Raw genomic sequence first — 20,288 nt, 5'->3', positions numbered from 1 at the left:
CAATGCATTCTGGTGAGATCAGGTTGGATTACTTCTCCCACCTCTGCCCAGACTCTGAGAGCTTGAAATCCTCTCTCGACAGCCCATAGCTTCATCTCCAGTATCCATTCCTAACTCCAACGATATCCAAAAACGTTCTTACATCATCCATACAGGTGCCCCGTTAACCAAGAGAGGGCTTTTGTTTTGAAATTACTTCCAAGAGAGTGGCCCCGCCCCTATCTCGAATCATCATTTGAACATTTTGTAAGGTGAAAACCAAAAGTTAAATGAACTAAAAAGTTAAAAAGCACTCGAATTGCTTTTTGTTTACTGTTTAAAAAAAGAAAGACATGAATCTAAGGAACACGGATTGTGGAGCAGCCTCTGAATAAACTCAGTGTGAGGGGCGCGGCCTCCCCTCCGGCTCCCTGCTGCTGTCTCTGTTCTCTGAGTCTGTACCGGGAGGACCGAGCGCTCCGTCCATCCACAGCGGCGGAGATGGCGGACCCCGCAGCGGAGACCACCATCAAGGTGGTGTGCCGGTTCAGGCCGCTGAACCGCTCGGAGTTGGCCCGGGGAGACATATACGTCCCGAAGTTTCAAGGGGAGGACTGTGTGCAAATGGGGGTTAGTGTGTTTCTCTCTTCTCAGCTCTGGGGTGAAAAGCTTAGAGGGCTATACTTCTTCCACTTTTCATTACGGGAATGTCAGGCAATTATCTCTAATTGAGTGTTTTAACTGTAGGCTATATCAAGTATTGCTGCTAAATATTTCCCTTTTCTGCTTTTTATGTCTCTTCAAGTGTTTCAAATACCATTAAAACAGTAGTTAATTTGATAACATGGAAGTGATTTGAGCTCTGGTTTTAACATGGACAAAACTTAAAACCAGACTCTTGATTGAATGTGACTTTCCAACACATTTTTTTGAATCACTCGGTATCACTTTACTGTAAAGAAATAACATTGTATAATGTATTATTTATGTTGCTGTACATTTTTCCAAAGTACTTTAAACTGTGGTGTTTTAGTCGTGTTTTTACTTCAGTAAAGTTTAGGCCTAGCTTATACAGCTTTTCAGGCAGTCGATAATGTCATCATGACTTAGAAGGGAAGACATTTAAACACCGTGTACATAAATGTTGTCAGCCTTTTCCCATATTTAACCAGTATAAAGTTCCATCACTCAAGCTTAAACTTGCCAGTTTAACACATGTTCAACCTGTTCACCTGTGCCTTTTTAGCTCCACCTGCATTCAACTAGCTCAGCAGAAAGCTAATTGAATGTTAGGCCTGCTGCTAACTTTTTAGCATGAGTCGTGACAGTGCTAAAATGCCAACGAATGAGTGTGTTTTGTTAGCAATAAGCATTTGGTGACTGTAACTTAAACAATTAAAGTTTAATAAAAATATGAACCTTCAGCATCTATGAAACGTCATTATAGGTACTTTCCTTCACAACAGCATATAGCTGCATATAAAGGACTAGGTCCCTCACCACGTCATTGAAATTGTCTCAGTATTGTAAATATTATGTGAATTTACTTTTATTGGCAATAGATGAAGCTCAAAACTAGATATATTTTTTATTTCCATGCCTCTTGAGTCCAGATACTTTCCTTATTTTGAAGGCCAACAGTCCATATTCTTATTGTTTCCTGAATAAACACTCTAAATATTCCACCCCTTACTGCTGAATATCCGGAGTAAGGTTGAGTTATGAATGCCTATTGCTGTGTAGCAATATGGAAATTCATGTTTGCACATGTAACCCATCACTGCATCCACCTCTTTTCAGGGTAAACCGTACTACTTTGACCGCGTGTTCCAGTCAGAAACAACCCAGGTACAATTCTACAACGCTGTGGCTCAGAAGATTGTCAGGGGTAAGATGTACTGTAAAATACTGATGCTGTGTCAATAACTAACATACTAAAATACTACTAATACAAGCTTTAACCTCATTGTCCTATTTCTTTGTCTTGATGTGTACAGATGTGTTGGAAGGCTACAATGGGACGATATTTGCATATGGGCAGACAGCCTCTGGTAAAACGCACACAATGGAGGTAAATGTCTTATCTTTTTTTACTACTGGACAAATATACAAAACAATTGTGACTGAAAAGCCAAACATTCTATTAACATTTTCTTCTAAAGGGGAATCTCCATGACCCAGCCATGATGGGAATCATTCCCAGAATTGTTCAAGACATTTTCAACTACATTTATTCCATGGATGAGAACCTGGAGTTTCACATCAAAGTATGTTAACATATCAATCAGGTGCTCATATGCTTCCAAATGTCAGGAATAACACGTTATAAAGTTTCACTTTGCTTTGCAGGTTTCATATTTTGAAATCTATTTGGACAAAATTAAGGACTTGTTGGATGGTATGGCTGAAGCAACTTCTTCTCATTCGGACTCTAATGCTCACAACATAGATTCAGAACTGATGTTTCCTTTCCTTCTCCTCCACAGCCACAAAGGTCAACCTCTCGGTGCACGAAGATAAAAACAGGGTGCCCTATGTCAAGGTCGGAAACACAGGGGGGTTTATTTTTAGGTTGAGAAATGTTATTTGGGTTGCAGCATTGATTGTTTCTGATGAAGTCACAGAGTCACAAGTTTTTCCCTAGCTATTTGTTATAGATGGATAAATTAATGTGATAAAAGCAACTGTGAACTGCAGGGTACGAAGAGGGCTACATAACCCAACATTTACAATAATTTTTGTATTATGGAATGAGTATGTTTGATTTAATTAGATGGGGATAAAGAGATCATTGAAAATAAACCTAGAACATGTAGTTATTTTCTCTTTTTAACTTTCCCTGTGAAAGCATCAGCCTGATAAAGTAAGTCATGGTCTTTTGAGCTAATAATTGTCTTTCAGTGAAGTCAACCTGCTGCAGGGCTGCTGAACACAGCGTCTCCTTGTGATTGCATGTGTCTTCAGGGGTGTACAGAGCGTTTCGTGAGCCAACCCGACGAGGTCATGGACGCCATAGACGAAGGCAAAAGCAGCAGACATGTGGCTGTCACAAGTGAGTTCACACACTGAGCGCCTTTAAGGCTGCTTCCTCTCATGGGTTCAACCTCACTGAGTCTCCTGACTGCAGCGAGACTCTCATCAGCCAGAACGCTTTGTGTGTGCAAGCCACATACATAACCAGACAGGAAAAGGGAAGTATGTCTTATTCTAAACCCATGGCTTAATCTGTAGCTATCTAAGATTAATTTAGTATTTGGTATATCTTCCCAATCTCATTCCAATGCCGGCTGCTGGAGTTTAAATACCACCTCCTTTTTCATGTCTTCAACTTTTGTACAGAACATAGAGGTTTTATAACAGCACTACAGCCCCGCCTCTCACAGGGTGTGTGAAAGGAGCTTTCATTTCACAGGACTTCTTTTCCATCTGATGTTTTCTGAAATGTAACATTTGTCATGATCTATTCTGTAAGCATAGGACATGACAATTGCAGTACCAATGCAACAGCTACAACAATAGTTTAAAGGTTTTAGGGTCCTTTGGCCAATAAAACACGTTTATTTATATTGCACTTTTCAGCACAAGGCAATCCAAAGTGCTTTACAAAAATACTATTAAGATATAGTTCAACCGAAACACATTATAAACTGACATTAAAATACAAAAAAACCAAGCTAAAATAGAATAACTAACCTATAAAATATAATTCTTAAAGATATACTGCAATGTAAGATATGAATATTTATTTGATTTCATTGAAGGCAGAGGCGAAAAGAAAAGTCTTCCGGCTGGACTTAAAAGTATTGAGATTTGGGGAATTTGTTCCAGTGGTTTGGAGCATAGAACCGAACTCGTTTTTTAAACCTACAGTAAAATGTTGAAGTCTGGGGTGATTTGATCCACTTTCTTTGTGTTAGTGAGAACTCGAGCAGCTGCATTCTGAATAAGCCCTGAAAAGACACCATAACAGTATTTGAGTCTGACTGAGGATAAATGCATCATAAACCCTATTTACAGGATTACTTTTTATTACTTATACTAAATATAATCTGCGGAGGTACTAATTAAAAATCTCTATGCAAATGAAGATGCTTTCAAGTGGGCTAATCACCAATAATTTTGTTAGTTTTTCTTAAATTGTGAAAAAACGATAATCCTTTTCCATAATGTATCCGGATAACATTATTGTTAGACATTCCCTGGCTTATGTTCAAATGTCATAGCCCAAACAACAGAAAGGTTTGAGTGTCCCATTTAGGCTGTATGAATCTTATTGTCATAGTGACTTTACTATGCTCATATGCTGCATGTGGGAATGAGTCCTTACCCCAAGTGAAGGAGTTCAAGTATCTCGGGGTCTTGTTCTCGAGTGAGGGAACAATGGATGGAGCGTGAGATGGACCAGAGAATCGGAGCAGTGGGAGCGGTACTGCAGTCGCTTTACCACACCGTTGTGACGAAAAGAGAGCTGAGCCAGAAGGCAAAGCTCTCTGTCTTCCGGGCCATTTTCGTTCCTACCCTCACCTATGGTCATGAAGCATGGGTCATGACCGAAAGAACGAGATTGCGGATACAGCGGCCGAAAAGGGTTTTCTACGCAGGGTGGCTGGTGTCTCCCTTAGGGATAAGGTGAGAAGTTCAGTCATCCGGGAGGGACTCGGAGTTGAACCACTCCTCCTTTGCGTCGAAAGGAGCCAGTTGAGGTGGTTCTGGCACCTAGTAAGGATGCCACCTGGGCGCCTCCCTAGGGAGGTGTTCCAGGCATGTCCAGCTGGGAAGAGACCAAGGGGTAGACCTAGGACCAGGTGGAGGGATTATATATCTTCGCTGGCCTGGGAGCGCCCTGGGATCCCCCAGTCAGAGCTGGTTGATGTGACCAGGAAAAGGAACGTTTGGGGCTCTCTGCTGGAACTGCTACCCCCGCGACCCGACCACGGATAAGCGGGAGAAGATGGATGGATGGATATGCTGCATGTGACATCAGTGCAGCATAGCTATGTCTTGTTGGAGAGTCATCAGCCATGTTCTCATGCTCTGTGATAAAAGCTATCTTTTTTCACACTGCTATCATCATTTGAATTTTTTTTTGTTGACCTTTTTAATTCAGTCCTTAAAGATATATTTAGTTCAAAAAGCAATCCCGACTAGTACAGTTAAAATATTTCAATATGTTTTCCTTACACTGTATAACAGGATAGGATTTTATGATTTGTAAGAATTGAATGGATTAGCTGAGAGTTTTTAGTGTGCAAAAATCAGATTGCATGTTATTGTGGCTTGGAAAGTTTTATAAAGTAGACTGATGAATCCTTTTGGCCAATGTGTCTTTAAAATATTAGCATACTTGTTAATCCAAATAATATTGTTAATACTTACTATACCTATAATTGCTATACTTATCATAAATAATTTGGACTTTTCCTCAATAATACTAACAACGTACACTTAGCATTAGCCCAATGCTTATTGTGTTTCTGTGTTTGTTTGTTTGTGTGTGGATGTGTCACACCTGTATGTCAGACATGAACGAGCACAGTTCCAGGAGTCACAGCATCTTCCTCATCAACATCAAGCAGGAGAACTCTCAGACCGGACAGAAGCTGATCGGCAAGCTGTACCTCGTGGACCTGGCTGGCAGTGAAAAAGTTAGTTTACATCCTGCACTCGTCCTCCCCCTCGCTTTGGATTGCATCTGCATCTTCCTCCGGATTCAGAACACATAATTGTAGCTTTTGAGATTTTTTGTCTTCAGTTAATAATACACGGTTCCTTAATCTTTGGTATAGTCATTTTTGACAGTTTGGATAATGATAACCATGTTGTGAGCAGTTAGAATGTAGAAGTAATCCTATTAAGTAATTGTTCTTATGATAGTGTGCTTCCGGCCTTACTCTGAGAACTCTCCTGTGTTTGTGTGTTTCACAGATTGGTAAAACAGGAGCAGAGGGCACAGTGCTGGATGAAGCCAAGATGATCAACAAGTCGCTGTCTTCACTGGGAAATGTCATCTCAGCTCTGGCAGAGGGCTCGGTGAGGCAGTCAGCACTATGGATGTTGGGTTTTCAGAGTTATGTTCTTCCATCTAACTGCCTTTTAAATAGCCTATCTAAGAGGGAGAATGTGATTAAACGTTTAGTATTAAAGGTAGGGTAGGTAATTCACTTCAGAAACACTTTTTGTTATATTCCATTTAATTCTCTTAACATCCCAATAGCAATGAATAAATTAAATGCTTTGACAATAAATATATACAAATATTTCATCTGTGGAAGCTGTGGCACTGTAAAAAGCTATCCAATTATCTGCCCCGGTCCGCGGGAGATAATTGGATGGCCTACCTGCCTGTCAGCCTTCCATCTCGTGCACAAACTTATCTCGTGCCCTCATTGGTCATGTGCGGGTTAGTGTGTTATTTATTTTTGGTTGTGTATTTTCAAATTCTAGCTTACTCAAGCTGGTTTCTCCATTCTTACCTACCCTACCTTTAAGTAGGAATAATAATATGTAATCCAAAACAAATAGCCTTTAAAATGATGACATTTTCCACAGTATATCTTGGAAATATTATTATCTCAGTAGGAGCTCTGTATGTCATGCTGATTGTAAATGGTGTCCTCTGTCAGGCTTATGTGCCGTACAGAGACAGTAAGATGACCCGGATCCTGCAGGACTCCCTGGGGGGGAACTGTCGAACCACCATGGTCATCTGCGCCTCACCCTCTGCCTACAACGACGCTGAGACCAGGTCCACTCTGCTGTTTGGACAGAGGTACGCTCTAACACATACACTCACAACTTACCGATGAAATATGTGGACCACACTTCATGGAAATCATAGGATTCATGTCAATGCAAGTTACATAAGTCCAAATCTCTAAATTAGCTGCACCTTTACCAGCTGTGATAAACTTTTAAAGCATCAATAATTATAATCAAAACATACAATATATATTATTCTGAAATGGGCTAATCTGCATAATGAATACTTTTACTTTTGTTACTTTAAATATATATATTTTGTACTTTTACTTGAGTAACATTTTCATTGCAGGACTTTTCCTTGTAACAGAGTATTTCTACACTCTGGTACTTCTACTTTTACTTTAGTACAAGATCTGAGTACTTCTTCCTCCTCTGAGTAAAAGCAGTACTGCGTGGCTGGGCTGGTGATATTACCTTCCTGTGTCACCAGGGCAAATACCATCAAGAACTCAGTGACTCTGAATGTGGAGCTGACTGCAGAGCAGTGGAAGAAAAAGTGGGAGAAAGAGAAGGAGAATAACAAGACGCTGAAAAACACCGTCACATGGCTGGAGAGCGAGCTGACCCGCTGGAGAGACGGTAAGGACAACAACATCCCACATATGTATTTGCCACTTATGCTGCTTTGGGATATTTAAAGAGAGGCTGATGAGCTTGAATGTACTTACTTATACTCAAAGAGTTATGTTTTACGAATTCCAGCCATGGCACACAAAGTATGTATCCTTATGCATAATCACAGATGTTTCATGCCTTTAAAAAATGGTCTAACCTATTTTCCTACTGTATTTTCCAACCAACGCAGAAAGAAAACGTTTGGTAATATAGATTTATAAAATGTACACTGTAGTAAGCTGATCATCATAAAGGAGTACAATACTTTCGTTAGGATGAGTTTAAAAATAAGCAAAACAACTAAAACGTTTACCTCTGATTTTTTTGTATTTTGCACAACGTTATGGTTTGAGCTAATTCACATTGGTCATATCCGGCTTGAATATGACAATTGCTAATCAAAGACTCCTTTGTTTTCAAACGAGCAATGACTCTTCAGAAATGTGCATGATCATGTCGGTCTTACACTGATCTAAAGAGCCGAGAAATCTTGAGTTGTCAGAAGTCTCCCTCTTAATAAGCCCGGTGCCCCAAACTTCTTAACATTTGACAACCTATTAATGTGTCATACCCACTTAACGGGAAGAAACTCAGCTAACTGACGATATACAACTCTAACGCCAAGCCTCTGAATTAGCACTAAGCGAAAGAGTGCACATAACTCACGGTAGAAATATAAAGCTTTGTGTCTACTAACCCATCATGCAAGGGTGGTTTTCACTATAAGTAATGTTTTTTTTTTTGGACGGAGACTATAATTTACATTTTTTTACTATGTTCAATCTGAATTTACTTTAAAATAAAAACATCTATATTGATTCTGACTTTTCTACATCACAATGTCACAGGTGTGTCATTGCTTTGAGAAAATAGATTATTAATTTACGCCTTTTTGAAGTGAAGTTAATTTGTTCTGGGAATGTCATTGTCGAGCCTGAGACCTGAAAAACAGGCTCAGGGTTTAACAGGTTAAAAGGACAGGATGATTAAGACCCCATTTACACGCATACGAAACGCAAACGAACCGAATATGATATCAAAAAAGGATTCCGTTCACACGAGACCGCTCGGGAGCGCTGGAGACGCTGTAGTACATATGCCGGGCCTGTAACTGGCGCTGTACTTCATTTTCTGCTGCCCCCTGCAGGAGAGAGTGTGCCAGTGGAAGATCAGTTTGATAAAGAGAAGGCCAAAGCAGAGGTGCAGGCCCTGGACAGCACGCTCAACAACGACAAGACGGCCCCCACACCGGCCCTCAGCACCCCCCCCGGGGTCAAACTAACTGACGCTGAGAAAGTGCAGTATGGGGCAGAAATGGCCAAGATGTACAAAGAGATGGATGACAAGGTGAACACATTTTGTGGGGAGTGTTTTTGCAAATGCTTGTGGCACGCACACACACCAGCATTTTTTACAGCTGGGCATTGACTCACTGGATGCTCATCTCTGTATGGTGGTTTCACTGATCAAGTCAGACATTTTTTAATGATCTCCACTAAAAATAAGAGTGTAAGTCTTTGTGAATAAGACAATACATGAATTTCCTATAAAATTATGCCTTAAAAAACTTTTGAAACATCAGATGATACTGAACAAATTAGAGTTGTGCCATTTACAAATCAATCGGATCACAATCATAATATAACATAAGTCATGAACATAGAATAACCTAAAACCAAGTATGAACACTAATATATTGTGGTAGTAATGGGTAATAATGCTGCACATGACGTGCATACATCCACTGTATATTTACTGTTTAAGAATGATGAAGCTACCAGTTGCTTTATATTCAATAGAGCTTCACTACACTGAAGCTACTCCTCCCCCCAGCAAGATTTCAGATTATAAACGACATCAAAGTTACTTTTTACATTGAAGCAACTTCACTCCAAGTCAATACTATTATTATAAAAAGTTGAAGTACATACAAAATAAATAAGATATAATTCATATTGAATCATGGAACAAACATTCAAATATATATTGTATATTCTACTATCAATGTTTTTTTAATTCTAACTTTCATAGACAATTATGCACATTTTTACTACTAGAGCAATCATTTCATTTTAATTTCAATGTTAGATTCTTAATTGGGATGAGATAACATTTTTGTGTAATTTACACCTGACTTGCCCTAATGTACTATGAACTAGCCTGTAGCATATTAACATAATTAAGCATTGTATGTGCACGCTCATGCCGACTTCCTTAATCATATGACCAACAAATCCATCCTTACTTAACTTAACTATGCATGTCAATCAAGTCTATTATTTTCTGTCTGATATATATTATTGACTTAAAGAATAATTAAAAAATATATAAGTAATAGACAGTTCAGATGTAGCTTTATACATACTCTTTTTAATGACATTTCAATGTTGCTAAGATTTCTAGAATTACCTGCTTTGGTCCTTCTTACATGTGATATTTCTATTGGTCAGCAGATGGCATGATTGACTGCTGTTCAGGACTGCATGTGGATGTGGTGGAAATAAGTTGAGTACTTGAAATAATTGTTCTTCTCTCTTACAATCTTACACTTATTTCAGGACGATGAGATCAACCAGCAGTCCCAGGAGTTAGAGAAGCTGAAGGAGCAGATGTTGGACCAGGAGGAGGTGACAAAACTCCCTCCTTCCCCCCTCCTTCCCCCTCCTCCCCTTCCTTCCAAATAGCCCTACAGCCGTTCCTGTTAGCACAAACCCGGTCTGACAGCTTATGGCAGACCATTAGTATCCCTGCAGGAGAGGTCAGATTGCAGCTCACTCTAGCAACAGTTGAGCCCTACAGATGGAACACATGAGGTTTCTTAGCTGTGCCATGTCATTCGTAGATGAACTCTATTCCCCTTGCACCCTTTTCCCTTCCCAGGTTGAGCATCTCTGTCTTATCTTCACTCCCTATCCCCAACTGTAGCTCTTAGCCTCCTCTCAGCTGGATCACAACACCCTGCAGACTGAACTGAACCGGCTGCTGGCTGAGAACGAAGCCTCCAAGGAGGAGGTGAAGGAGGTGCTGCAGGCGCTGGAGGAGCTCGCCCTCAACTATGACCAGAAGAGTCGGGAAGTGGAGGACAAAGCGCAGGAGTTTGAGGCTCTCAGTGAGGAGCTTAACGAGAAATCGGTACTTATTCTAAGCAGAACCATCAAAATACATGACACTGATCATGTGATCACCTTGTGTGTACTTATATTTATCACCCTCCACCACCAGAGCTCCCTGGCCTCCATTGACTCGGAGCTGCAGAAGCTGAAGGAGATGACCAACCACCAGAAGAAGAGGTTCACTGAGATGATGTCATCATTACTCAAAGACCTGGCCGAGATAGGCATCGCCGTGGGAAGCAACGACATAAAGGTCACTAGCCAAACTGTTACAATTTCAGAAATATTCTAGAAACTAAGAATTGTTTCACAGAGCAACTATGGCCTGTTGAGAATAGATGACATTCTCATTTCAGACATTATTAAAGCAGCTGAAATATACCCCGCCTGCATTGCATGTGTCTTTGGGCAGCATGTTTCCAGTTTTTGTCTGTGTTTGAGTTGATTAGGGCAATATTTGCTCAAAAAGAATGGATTTGTGTAAAGCTGCAGAAAACATCTATTATTATTGTCATTAAGTTCATTTTCTATGAAAAAATACGATGAATGAAAAAGAGTGTTAGCTGCAGCCCTAGTAGCCCCTAATTTGCTGTCGATCAGCAGTTTTTTCTGTCGATGAGACTTTCTGTATATTTGGCTGTAATGGTTAGTCTGTGGTTTTCAGTTGGACATTTATTGACATTTTCAAAAAGGACAAAAACATTTGAAGGAAATATTAATGACTGTCACTTTTAGCTACGGACAAACTGTCAAAAACGGCTACTTTGTTTCCTCTCTTTCCCCTCAGCATCACAAGAGCAGCGGTCTCATCGATGAAGAGTTCACCACAGCCCGCCTCTACATCAGTAAGATGAAGTCGGAGGTGAAGACGATGGTGAAGCGCAGCAAACTGCTGGAGAGCTCAAAGGCCGAGAACACCCAGAAGATGGACGAGACGGAGAGTGAGCTGATCGCCTGCCAGCTCCGCATCTCCCAGGTAACCGCTGCCTCATGGATACTGTCTCCACAGTGACAAATATGTCGGTTAATTAGAAAAGCAGATCATATCGTTGTCAAAGGGGGGCTTGTTGGGTTTTTGCAAATCTATGGATGTCTTAGTTCATGGTTTAAAAATAGTTTGTGTGATTTTTTTTTTTAGGAGTTCATTATGGTTTTAATGTCTCTTTCATTTTCCTGTGGTTGTCCAGTATGAAGCTAAGATCAAGTCCCTGACAGACAGCCTCCACAATGTGGAGCAGAAGAAAAGACAGCTGGAGGAAACGGTGGACTCTCTCAATGAGGAAATAGTTCGGATCAGAGCCCAAGGTAAGCATCACTCACTGTGCTGTCAAAAAACAAATCCAGCGTTAACCATTCAATGATCCAGAGCGAGTTTAAAGTCGTGATACCAAAAACATCCCAAGGTGCATTGGAATTATAGGATGTCTTTCCATACAGGGAATAAACTGCAAAAAAAAATCCCAGATGGCATATTTATGATGCACCTTTTAGATTTGTTTTGCTTTTTATTAACAGACCTTAAAGTTGTGTTGAGTACTTTGGCCCCACTTGGCTACTTCTCATATTTGTAATAATTACACATTATAGTTAATACTTAAACATAAACTTATTTAAACACAATAGCACAATTGTGGACATTGATAAATCTAAGCAGATGTGTTCTTTCACTCTTAATTGCCATTTCTACTGCTAGAGCTCAATATAAAATAAAAAATGGTCAGCTTTTTCCATTGCTTTTTTTCTCACTGTGGACTTTATATGTTGCAGCAGTTGTAGCAGTATTCACAGAATGATAGTGATACCTTATCAGCTCTTTTGCTTCCAGAGAAAGTCAACACCATGGAGAAAGAGAACGAGATCCAGTCTGCCAATGAAGTCAAGGTACTGTCTCCCTAAGCTGTCCCTTACTGGTGTGGTCTCCATATTAAAGAGGGTGACTGTAGCTTTGTGTGTCTTCAGGAAGCTGTGGAGAAGCAGATCCAGTTTCACAGAGAGACCCATCAGAAGCAGATCAGCAGCCTGAGAGACGAGCTGGACAACAAGGACAAACTCATGACAGAGCTAGAGGAGTAAAGCACAACATCACTAACATTAGTCTCTCTTATTGTTTCCATGAGTGACATACTGATACCGTTACCAACATGTGTGTAGTCTGAACCAGAGGATCATGCTGGAGCAGGAGCGGCTGAGGATGGAGCATGAGAAGCTGAAGGCTGCTGACCAGGAGAAGAGCCGCCAGCTGCAGGAGCTCACGTAAGGCCTCTGTATACTCAGTGGGCATTGTTTTCATATAACCCAACATGCATTTAGTAACATGGATTTTACATTGTGCAGGGTGATGCAGGACAGGAGGGAGCAGGGCAGAAATGACCTGAAGGGACTGGAGGACACTGTGGTCAGTTACTGCCATCTCCATTTCAATCTGTTCATTTAAAGGGGAAGGTCACCCAAAATGAAGACAAAAATAGATGTTTAATTTAATTAAAATGGCGGCAAAGGGAATTTTCATTTCAATTGAAGAATTGACAAAGTCATGTAACATGTCAATCCAGAAACAGTGCCCCGTTAAAACCAGTAAACTTAAATAATAGAGCATACTAAACTATTATTTTTATGTAGACTGTTCCTGTATACTTTAGACTTCCACAAAGCAATGCGCAACTGAATGATCCAATTAATTATTTTTGCACTTTTTAAAGGACTCTCTACTTGTGAAGTTTAACTCGCATGGATATTTTCATGTTGCATATTGATTTGTTAAGCATGGGATATAGGCATATATTGTTTAATTTCACATAACATTTATATTGTAAAGTATGCAGAATTTGTATACACTACAGGAACTGCAAAAATCAACACCACAAAGATTACAATATACTGTATACTTCACACTAAATATATATAAGTTTGGATATGGGTCAACAACAATGGATGTCAAATTAGCTATCTCTTATAAGGCAAGGCAAGTTTATTTATATAGCACTTTTCAACACAAGGCAATTCAAAGTGCTTTGCAAAAAATGAAAGACATTAAGAAAATGACATTTAAAATCAGTCATTAAAAAGAAAAAATACATGGATAAAAGTTACAGTGCAGTCTAAGATATGAATAGTTCAATTAAAAGCAGCGACAAAAAGAAAAGTCTTCAGCCTGGATTTAAAAGTAGTAAGAGTTGCAGCGGACCTGCAGGTTTCTGGGAGTTTGTTCCAGATATTTGGAGCATAATAACTGAACGCTGCTTTACCATGTTTAGTTCTGACTCTGGGGACAGAAAGCTGACCAGTCCCTGAAGACCTGAGAGATCTGGATGGTTCATAATTTAGCAGTAGGTCAGAAATGTATTTTGGGCCTAAACCATTCAAAGCTTTATAAACCAGCAGCAGTATTTTGAAATCTATTCTTTGACACACAGGAAGCCAGTGTCAAGACTTCAGAACAGGAGTGATGTGATCCACTTTCTTAGTGTTAGTGAGGACTCGAGCAGCGGCGTTCTGAATCAGCTGCAGCTTTCTAATAGATTTTTTAGTGAGACCTGTGAAGACACCATTGCAGTAGTCGAGTCTACTGAAGATAAAAGCATGGACAAGTTTTTCCAAATCCTGCTGTGACATTAGTCTTTTAATCCTAGATATATTCTTTAGGTGATAGTAGGCTGATTTAGTAACTGTTTTAATGTGACTGTTGAAACTCAGGTCAGAGTCCATGACTACACCTAGATTTCTGGCTTTATCTGTTGTTTTGAACATTGCAGACTGAAGCTCAGCGCTAACTTTTAAAAGTTCTGCCTTGGCTCCAAAAACCATTACCTCAGTTTTATCTTTGTTTAATTGGAGAAAGTTCTGACACATCCAGTCATTGATTTGTTCAATGCACTTAATCAGTGTTTGAATTAGAGAATAGTCTCCTGGTGAAATGGTTACGTACATTTGTGTTTCATCTGCATAGCTATGGTAACTTATTTTGTTGTTCTTCATTATCTGAGCCAGTGGTAGCATGTAGATGTTAAAGAGAAGAGGCCCCAAGATGGAGCCTTGAGGAACCCCACATGTCATATTTGTCAACTCAGATGTGTATTTACCTATAGAAACAAAGTTGCTTCTGTCCTTTAAGTAAGATTCAAACCAATTTAGAACTGTTTCCGAAAGTCCCACCCAGTTTTCCAGTCGGTTTAGTAATATGTTGTGGTCAACAGTGTCAAACGCAGCACTGAGATCTAATACTACTAACACTGAAGTGGATGTCATTGAAGACCTTTACAAGAGCAGTCTCAGTGCTGTGATTTGGATGAAAGCCTGACTGGAACACATCAAAACAGTTATTTCAATGCAAGAAATTACTCAACTGTTGAAAAACAACTTTTTCAATGATTTTTACCTAGAAATGGGATATAAGACAGGTGTCCTTAGAATTAAACAAATCTGAATATCTCCTAAGGACAATAACTGTATGGAAATTAAGCAAGGTGACACACAAATCATATCAGCAAATCATCCTCATCTTTATTTACATTAACTTAATTTATGGCATTTCATGTAAAAATATCACTTTGAAGTAGAGGTACCATCCACAAATGATTGGAACACATTTTCTATACTAAGATTCAGGTGGATATGGGTCACTGATTTCTTTATAAAACAACACTCTATTTACTACTCTGTTTGGGCTAAAGCATATATCTCAGGGGAGGATAACTCAAATCTTGGAACAAATCTCTGTGAAGCAACCCTTTATGTCTCCAAATGTTTGTTTTTTTCTGAAGTGGGTTTCCTTGCTGTCCCACAGGGCCGAGAGCTGCAAACACTCCACAACCTCAGAAGGCTTTTTGTCCAAGACTTGGTCACTCGCGTCAAAAAGGTAAAGCCCTGTCTGTGTGTATACGTCCTCATGTTCTCGAGAACATGGTACCCTATCACTCTAACATCCTCCTGTGATCTGGTTTTTGTGTGATTTCCTCTTTTATCTAGTGTAATATCACATTATCTCCTGTTGCCCTGACTTCCACATTTACCTGGAATGAGACGCGTAGTTCGCTCATGCACCGGCTGCACTCCATTTAATTTGCCCCATGATGAAATGTTAATGAATCCAGGGAACACAACAGAAAATGTGTGCGATAAGTAGGCCATCTGATTCTTCAAAGGTAGCAGCTGTAAATTAGGGACCCAGACTCAGCATGGCGCTCATCTCCAGCACTCAAGCTGAGGCTCCACGAGATAAACAAAAGCAAAGTATGCTCTGCTGTTCCCAAATCTACTTATCACCTCATTAAGCCACACATGGGTTGCTTTGGATTCAGAGGTTTTGGTTACCGACTTCTTTTAATACTCCGTGTTTGAAGAATTTGATCAATGAAAAATCAGTTACACTGAGATAAATGAATGCAGAGGTACAACATGGATTGCAATCAGTGCACCAATAAAGCTGTGTCTCTGTAGAATGCTCATGTGGATGGTGACACAGAAGGCAGCTCTGCGCATAAACAGAAGATCTCTTTCCTGGAGAACAACCTCGAGCAGCTCACCAAAGCTCACAAGCAGGTAGAAATACATACAAACACACAACTACCACAGTGCTTCCTCCCTGAACTTATCATGGACGTGATTTCTACATGCTCTCTGTGTCCTCTCACTCTTTGTTTTCCTCTCTGAAGCTGCTACGGGACAACGCAGACCTGCGCGGTGAGCTGCCTAAACTGGAAAAGCGCCTGAGGGCCACCGCTGAGCGGGTGAAAGCCCTGGAGGCGGCGCTGAAGGAGGCCAAAGAGAACGCAGCCCTCGACCGTAAGCGCCACGAGCAGGAGATGGAGCGCATTAAGGACACTCCCAAGCCCAAGAACATGGGCAGGAGAGCCTCCATAGGTAAGTAAGGGACACGCACATATGGAACCATGTCAGTCATGCCTGTGACCATGGAGATTCTCAACACTCAAGCATGTAGATGTTGGCCATGAGGGTAGAGTAACGGCACGTCCACACAGTGGCGTTGCGCTGACGCTTGCCGGCGGGCGTGTCTGAAACTCGACCAACAACCAATCACATGAATCTCCCGCCCCTGACACACAAGCAGCGGTTTGATTGGCTAGAGCTTGTACTGGCATATGATTCGATTGGCTGATGCTTCTGCCGAGGCGTCAAAAGTTGAACATTGCTCAACTTTTGCAGCGAGCCACGCCAGCTACGCTCCGCGTCGCTTCCCACGATGCATTTCGGCTAAAAGTGACGTCACCCGATTCAAAGTGAATGGTGAAGCGTCAACGCACGCCGCTGTGTGGACGGGCCGTAATAGGTCAACAATGTTAGCAGGTATATGTGTATGTGCAAAATGTATGGAAGCTCTATGTTAAATGTACTTGTTGGATTGGATTTATTGGAACATAAATAAATGTTCCAATAAACATTTATTTATGTTTATTGGCCCTTTATCTCTGACTTTGTATGTATGGTTTATTTAATGTGGAACTGCAGGACTGATACCAAAACAAATATCCTTGTGTGAACAATAGAGAATATCATATTGTATTTTAAAGTATCATAATGTAACTAGCACAGGTCTAAAATTCCTCAAAATGAGTAGAACTATTATGTGGTAATACGAAAGTCAATAGTCTGAAATAAGTAAATTAATTATGAGGTTTTTCCAATAAGTGAAATCCATCGACTCATTTTAAGACAACAAGCAAACATTATGTCCTTATTGCTGAATATGGAGCCAGTCAGGTGTCAGCTAGCTAGGCTTAGCCTAAAGACCTGAACCAGGGGGAAACGGCTAGCCTGGCTCTGTCTAAACTTGAAATATACACATTTTTTTTTTTGATTTTGATGTACTTTATTAATCCCCGTGGGGAAATTGTTTCTCTGCATTTGACCCATCCTAGTGTTGGGAGCAGTGGGCAGCCATTTTGAACAGCGCCCGGGGAGCAGTGTAGGGAACGGTGCCTTGCTCAGGGACACCTCGGTAGCACTTGGTCTTGCCGGGACTTGAACTGGTGACCTTCCAATTGCCAAGCCAAGTCCCTATCGACTTCGCCACCACCGCCCCAATTTAAACTACAAACAAAGACATGGGAAATCAAATAACATGTGTTGTGTCAGCCTGCTCTCTGTATGTGACTCCTTTTATCTCTCCGTGTCCGACCCAGCCAAGCCCATTAGACCAGGCCAGCTGCCTGGAGCGTCCCCCCTGATCCCCGGCCTCAATAGATCCAACCTCATCGGGAACAACATCAGGGAGGCGGGCGACAGCAGGTGAGAGAAACCTCTTCATAGTAGCTAAGAAGAGATGTTTTATTTTCATTTGTATGTCTTCCTTATACATATGTCACTTATTTTCCATTCATTTCTTCTCTGGTTTTCTTTACAGCCCCTGAAGATGGAGCAGTCAGTCCAGACCCAGCTACGTTTTCATTACAAAGATATTGAACTTTCACCTGAAACCACTGCACCACTCTTCCAGCATCAAAGTGTGTATATAAATATATATAACTGTATATAAGAATTACATAAACTGTGTAGACAAGCCTCTACAATAACCACATCAGTGCCTCGCAAAATCAACACATACATGCAACACGTTTTTCTGTCCTGATGTTAGAGTAAAATATTAGTTTCGGTTTGAGCCCAGTTGTTTTTTAACTGTACTTATTATAAACACAAGACACTGTTCTGCCAATGCTTAATTGTAATGTGCAGATGATTGTAATAATCTTGCATGGTCATTCAATAGTGTATTCCATATTGGTGGCTAAAAAGGAGGCTCCCATTTAATTAGAACAGAAAGAGGAAGTGTATGCATGATCCGCCTTTATTTTATCAGATGTTTTATTCTTTGTCGCATGCTTGATACTATCGCTAAAAGCCCATAATTCCTCAGCTTCCCAGAGATGATTTGTCTCGGGAACTGCACTTGTGTTTGGGCTAATGACAGGAAGAGCACTATCAGTGGGGAGACACATTCCTAATTTATGCCTGATAGCTGCCGGCACTTTGTTTAATTATGTTTTGTTTTTGAATCCATTCAGAATGGATTTACATTAGGAAAGTGGATGATTGAAACTTACCCTCCTGAAATACACTATACAAGTGCAATGACATCCTACTACTGTTCAGATATTAAAGGTAAAGCTTTAAATAAATAATGACATCATTTAAAAAGTGTTTTGGTTCCTTAAACTTAAGGCACCTTTAAATGTCTTGCTGAAAAAACCCTTTGCTTATCATGCTGATCACTTTCTTAAAATGAATGTACCACTGGAAGTATTATTATACATGATTTTAATATTGAGAAGTCATCAAAAATGATTGTAACTGCACTGTACATGTACTGTACAAGAAGACCAACACTGCAGCATATTTTAACAATATGATTTTAGACATATTTTTCTCCATCAAAATAAGATTATTGGTATTAAAGGGTTTTCCAAAGAAACACTGCATGCTAAAGAGAAGATTACATTTTCTACACAATCATTTTCAACGACTGCTATGTTGATCAAATGTGTTAAATGTTTTTTTTTAAATAAATGTAATGCCTTAAAATGAATGAATCTTTTTCATATGCCAAAACATTCACATTATCAATCCATAAACCTCAGAACAGAACTAAATATCAGTGGAATAACCAATGCTCATGTGTTGCACTTCCCCACTTACACCAATAGGTGGTGCTTTTACAAGGAGAAGTGATGTGATTAAATAAGCATGCAGACGTTCATACATTATTCTGAAATAATGTAAACTTGTTGTTTTATTGCCTGAGGCTTATTTCAGTCCTTTTATAGTCTGAGCGTTCTCCATTGAGGACTTGCTGAGTTCCTGGATCATCCAAGCACTAAATCATTCATGATCCTGCTGGATGGTGAGACTCCCTGCTGGGATTGCCAGATAGAGCCTGGCTGAGGAGATGGGGATGCATCTTGACATGTTTATCCTACACATTTTAATTATGTTTAATGGTTTTAGGAAATGGGCAATGAAATCCCATCAAATAATGAGAACAAACCGATAAGCCTGCAAACTTTTACAAATATGTAGGCCTACCTGCATTGATTTTTCAGGGTCTTAAGGGAAAGTGAAATTTAGACCATTACAGATTTGGGTCCTTTGGAAATCCGCGGACCCTATGTTGGGAAACACCAGTCAGTGGGGTGTTGAACCTGGAGGGGGCAGGCCGCCCGCGGGGATCTGGAAGCCGTCTATCAGCGCTGACAGACGGGTGGGGAGGCAGCGATAGACCAGCGTCTGCAGGGTTAAAGACCTCTACTGCGTCATGCTGAACCAAAACTCACCGACTAAACCGGATCTTAAAGGAATGTGCCTTCAAAATAAAACAAATAAAACCTGACAAATTAGGTAATCTGTGTATGCAAGGAAACATAGTATGTTTTACAATGGCGGCATTTGATCCCATAATGGAGACATTACTTTAAAATATATAATTAATAACACAGTTAAGGCGCTAAGGTTTTTAGGGCACTTTCAACGTTCTTGTATAAAAAATGACCCTACATTGTTCTATATTTAAAATATTATGATTAAAGTTATAAACACAATTTAAGTTACCGTGCATGTGAGTTATGACTGAGAATATAAATATATATGATAACACTTACATTCTTGTCGTGACTTTTAATGTCTAATGTTCATTTCAGCAAGCTTACCCAGCATGCATAAATTGATTTTGGATGGATAAAGGATATCAATTTTAACATTGCCTGCGTTATATCAAATTGTATTGTGGTGTTTGGATATACATACAATAAATCACTTATCGTTGATTTCAAATAACATAAGCGCTACGTGCAACATAACCCCACCACACAC

The 20,288-nt window shown here is 40.1% G+C and overlaps 1 protein-coding gene across 2 annotated transcripts; it reads left to right on the top strand.

The window, feature by feature from the left end:
• Positions 1–421: 421 nt before the first annotated feature.
• LOC117465730 (kinesin-1 heavy chain-like) lies at positions 422–18,940 on the top strand. Of its 2 annotated transcripts, none has more exons than XM_034108722.1 (26): positions 422–609; positions 1,780–1,867; positions 1,977–2,050; positions 2,142–2,246; positions 2,329–2,377; positions 2,466–2,521; positions 2,944–3,031; positions 5,500–5,624; positions 5,905–6,009; positions 6,603–6,748; positions 7,172–7,320; positions 8,504–8,703; positions 9,915–9,983; positions 10,282–10,488; positions 10,579–10,722; positions 11,257–11,445; positions 11,657–11,774; positions 12,295–12,350; positions 12,429–12,538; positions 12,621–12,722; positions 12,804–12,864; positions 15,253–15,324; positions 15,906–16,007; positions 16,121–16,328; positions 17,609–17,714; positions 17,830–18,940. In XM_034108722.1, the coding sequence occupies exons 1-26, from the start codon at positions 481–483 to the stop codon at positions 17,834–17,836; spliced, it is 2,865 nt and encodes a 954-aa protein (XP_033964613.1). In that variant the 5' UTR covers positions 422–480; the 3' UTR covers positions 17,837–18,940. The 2 variants fall into 2 exon arrangements, with proteins under 2 accessions (XP_033964613.1, XP_033964612.1); XM_034108721.1 differs by having other exon boundaries at positions 12,280–12,350.
• The last annotated feature ends 1,348 nt before the right edge of the window (positions 18,941–20,288 follow it).

The sequence above is a fragment of the Pseudochaenichthys georgianus genome, chromosome 20 (assembly GCF_902827115.2).
Source record: "Pseudochaenichthys georgianus chromosome 20, fPseGeo1.2, whole genome shotgun sequence".
Taxonomy (NCBI): Eukaryota; Metazoa; Chordata; class Actinopteri; order Perciformes; family Channichthyidae; genus Pseudochaenichthys; species Pseudochaenichthys georgianus.
The sequence above is the reverse complement of the archived record's forward strand: the minus strand, read 5'-3'. Positions and strand labels throughout refer to the sequence as shown.